Source organism: Cariama cristata, unplaced genomic scaffold (assembly GCF_000690535.1).
Source record: "Cariama cristata isolate BGI_N322 unplaced genomic scaffold, ASM69053v1 scaffold10741, whole genome shotgun sequence".
Taxonomy (NCBI): Eukaryota; Metazoa; Chordata; class Aves; order Cariamiformes; family Cariamidae; genus Cariama; species Cariama cristata.
The window spans coordinates 19,421-23,473 of NW_009599838.1; the positions used below are offsets into that span (position 1 = coordinate 19,421).

Genomic DNA, 4,053 nt, shown 5'->3' on the forward strand with positions numbered 1-4,053 from the left:
TATTGGTGCGTATGCAAGCCTTTTAAAAAAAAAAAAAAAGTTGCAAAATGTAGTTGTGGACTATGCAGTTCTTGTGTCAGTGTTACATGTACTGCAGTTTGGAAATCCCTGCTGTAAGTAGTTAAATAACAAGTGACGTTTCCAGTCTTATTGCCTACTGGAGCTGAGGCAATCTGTTATGGGAGATGTCCCCCCGAGGCACTACTGTGGCAGGGCTATGCCTGCTTTACCACGTATGGCATGTCTGGAGAGAGAAAAGGTGCTGAGGACCTGGGATCCACACCAGTATGCATTTCAGGAGTGGTCCTGTGGACTGCTCACACTCTAGTGATTCTGGTTTAATTTCCTTTGAAGGGAATCCAGTCTGTGTGTTTTGAGTTGTGAACCAAAGTGCCAGAAGCGGGGATGATCGGGGCACTCCCTCCAAAACGCAGGCTTGATTAAAACAACCGACACTATTAGTTCAGATGCACTAATACGCTCCCAAGCTTTGCTTGTACTTGTGAGCAGCTCCTTAGTATTGAAAGCAACGCGTGACAGGTCTTGGCCCTGCTCTGAGGGGGCTGCAGACTTGGCAGGCGGGTTAAGCCTGGTGGGGACAAAAGTGACAAACAATTTTTATATGGCAAATGCTGAGGACATTTGGGCTGCAGGGGAAGTGAACAACCACGACGTGGTAGTATCAGAACAGAGTAGAATAATGAAGTTTAATTCCCAGCATAATTTAAAATCTCTAGTTCAGGAATATTTTACACAGGAAAGTTTAATTCGTGTTACCAGTAGATAAACTGGAGATTATGGTGATCTTTGAGGTCATTCACAAGCATGTGTTATGTGCTGTAGGGCAGTTGTTCCGTCTGGAAAGTCTTTAATGGATTTTTTGTTTTAACAGGTAACAATAGCATCTTTGCTCCCGTCAGTTTGCCACAGTCGAGTGAGTACCATAGCTCTAGTAAACATTTCGTTTAACTCTGTTTTTCCTGGTTTCAGGAGGGCTGAGTAGGAATTACAATCTGAAATCTGGGACGAAATGTAAGCTGTATTCATTAGAGTTCTGAGAGGATTTTTTGTACAGGTTACAGATAAGTGTCCAGTAAAGCAGTCTGTAAAGTCTAAAAACTGTCTGGTTTGGCTTTGGTTTGTTTTTTCCCCCAGGCTCTATCTAGCATGATTTTGCTTCTATTTTGAATGTCCTAGATGATTATTTTTGTTTGACTAATGCTACAAATGAAGCAACCTGATAATTTCATACTATCGCTTAGTGAAAACAATTGTTCTATTGCTAGGAACGAAGAGATACTTTTAGTACCACAGCTGTGAGGAATATCCTGTATTCATCTGTGTTTTCAGCTTCTCTTTCTACTCCCTTTTTACACAGGCGCATATACTTTTTCGTAATACAGTTAAAATTTCAAACTGGAGAGCACAGGTGCCTAACGTACTGATACAGAGCTCTGTGCACTTCTAACATAAAAAGCAAAGGTGTGACAAAAGTCACAAATACATGTCGAGGAGGGGTTTGTTTCTTAACTTTGAGGATTATTTTTTTTTTCCCTCTGTAAAAAGGAAGAACTAGAAATGTCCTAAAATGCTCTAAGAGTTAACCTCATCTGTTTGGTTCAGCATATAATTCTACTGCTTTAGAAGTGTTGCAGACCTGTTAACGAAGCCTCTACGTTTCCAAATTTGAACGTGTACCCATATGGCAGAGAGAACAAACCTTCCGCTCCAAACTGTAACTTAGACATGTGGGCAAACTGCAGGCACTGTGGTAAACAGGGGGTAAAGTCTGTGATATAGAGAGGATTGCAGAGAAAGTTATTTAAGGGCTCACTAGGAGTTCACTTCAGTTATTTTTCTGTCCTTTAGCATTGCCTGATAACTGTTGATGCATATCTTTGATACTGGAAATAGGAGACCACTTTGTGAGGTGTATATCTGATGAAAGAAATGAATGAGAATTTCAAAGTTAATGGTCCACATTGCTGTTGAGCACAAAGATCTGCTTATTTGAGTAGCTTCTAGTTTGGCTTAATATTCTAGTGTACGTTCCTCAGATATTGCACATGCAGTAAAATATCTGCTTTTCTCTCTCCAGAGACTTTCTTCAGCTCATGGGGTAGCTTTCCTAAACTAAGTGATGAGCCTCAAAACCCTCCTCCACTTCCTCCACGAAAAAAGATGGATCAGGATGCTTCTAATGCTAAGGTATTTCTGTCCTATATTGAATAACTTTGATACTAAGTCGGGGAACATCTAGAATCATAGAATTGTTTAGGTTGGAAAAGACCTTTAAGATCATCGAGTCCTACCATCTAGCCAAACAGGACTTTGTTAGTCTAAAAGACTTTCAAATGCAGCGCTCCAGCTGCCCTTTTTAAGTTTCAGGTTCCCAGTGTCCAAACTCTGCTAGCTACTTAGCGCAGAACGGTTTGGGTTGGAAGGGACCTTAAAGACCACCTGGTTCCAACCCCCTGCCATGGGCAGGGACACCTCCCCCCAGACCAGGTTGCTCCAAGCCCCATCCAACTTGGCCTGGAACACTCCCAGGGAGGGTGCAGCCACAGCTTCTCTGGGCAACCTCTGCCACTGCCTCACCACCCTCACCGGGAAGAATTTCTTCCTGATATCTCATCTAAATCTTCCCTCTCCCAGTGGAAAGCCATTGCCCCTTGTCCTGTCACTCCCTGCCCTTGTCACAAGTCCCTCCCCAGCGTTCTTGTAGGCCCCTTTAGGTACGGGAAGGCTGCTCTAAGGTCTGCCCGGAGCCTTCTCTTCTCCAGGCTGCACAACCCCAACTCTCTCAGCCTGTCCTCACAGCAGAGGTGCTCCAGCCCTCGGATCATCTCCGTGGCCTCCTCTGGGCTCGCTCCAACAGGTCCATGTCCTTCTTGTGTTGGGGGACCCAGAGCTGAAGGCAGTAACATAATTTCAGGAACATAGTGGTCTTATTCAGATCAAAGGTACGGCTGTGCCAGTAGCATGTTTCTGACAGCACCAGTAGCAGATGTCAAGAGAATTCTGAAAGAAGATACACTTTTTATCTAAACCTCTACATTTCTTACAATGTCTTTTTCTCTGGAATGTTATAGGGAAGTTTAAAGTTGGATGATGATCCTCCAGCAATTCCACCTCGGCAGCCACCGCCTCCAAAGATCCAGCCTCGTGCTCCTGCTTACACTAACCCCTTTGACCAGCCACTGCACAGTCCTCCTCCTCCACCCCCCCGGGACCCTCTTCCGGATACTCCACCACCAGTACCGCTCCGCCCGCCCGAACACTTTATCAACTGCCCTCTAAACCTCCAGCCACCACCCCTGGGACGCTTACACAGAGATCCCGACTGGTTCCGGGAGGCAAGCACAGGCCCCAGCTCTCCCAGCACCCCTCCCAGCACGCCCTCTCCCAGGGTACTGCGCCGCTGCTGCGTGATCAGCGCCAGTCACAACAACCTGGTCCACCCGCCTGCGCCCCCCATCCCACCCCGGCACAATTCGAGCCCTCAGTTACCAAAACTGCCACCAAAGACTTACAAAAGGGAGCTCTCCCACCCTCCTTTGCACAGACTGTCTTTGCTAGAAAATGCAGAAACTCCTCAATGACCTTAGCCATAGTAGTCATTGACACTGGAATAGTATTTGTAAAGTTCCTTTTTTTTTTTATTTATTCAAAAAAGGCAGTGTATTTTAGTACTTTCACAAATTATGCTCTTAAAGTGCTGCTGATCAAAAAAAAAAGTTTAAATTGGAAAAATAAGACTACACACACTCTAGCCTGCGTCTGTTCGACAGCATTACCCTCAGGTGATCAGCAGCATTGCCTTGTTTCACATCCTCAGTGCCGACAGTTATGCCAGTATACAAAATATATCTTTTGCACTGTAAACTACACTAAAGGAATTTAAACTGACATCATTTAATTGCACTGAGCCAAAAAAGGTGTGTCTGTGGAATTTTTTCAAATTTGAGCACTAGTGGCCTTTTTTTTTTTAATTAAAAAAAAAGAAAAACGAACAACGGGATGATTACACAACACGAGGATATGCAGTGTTAC

At 44.5% G+C, this 4,053-nt stretch overlaps 1 protein-coding gene across 1 annotated transcript in view; it reads left to right on the plus strand.

The window, feature by feature from the left end:
- Positions 1-3,848, plus strand: part of SOS2 (son of sevenless homolog 2 (Drosophila)) — a gene marked incomplete at its 5' end in the record, with an annotated part of 21,081 nt that extends 17,233 nt beyond the window's left edge. The window contains 3 exons of the mRNA XM_009709820.1: positions 893-934; positions 2,099-2,208; positions 3,093-3,848. Coding sequence (XP_009708122.1) covers positions 893-934; positions 2,099-2,208; positions 3,093-3,602 — 662 coding nt within the window. The remainder of the gene's footprint in view (positions 1-892; positions 935-2,098; positions 2,209-3,092) is intronic.
- Between the last annotated feature and the right edge of the window lie 205 nt (positions 3,849-4,053).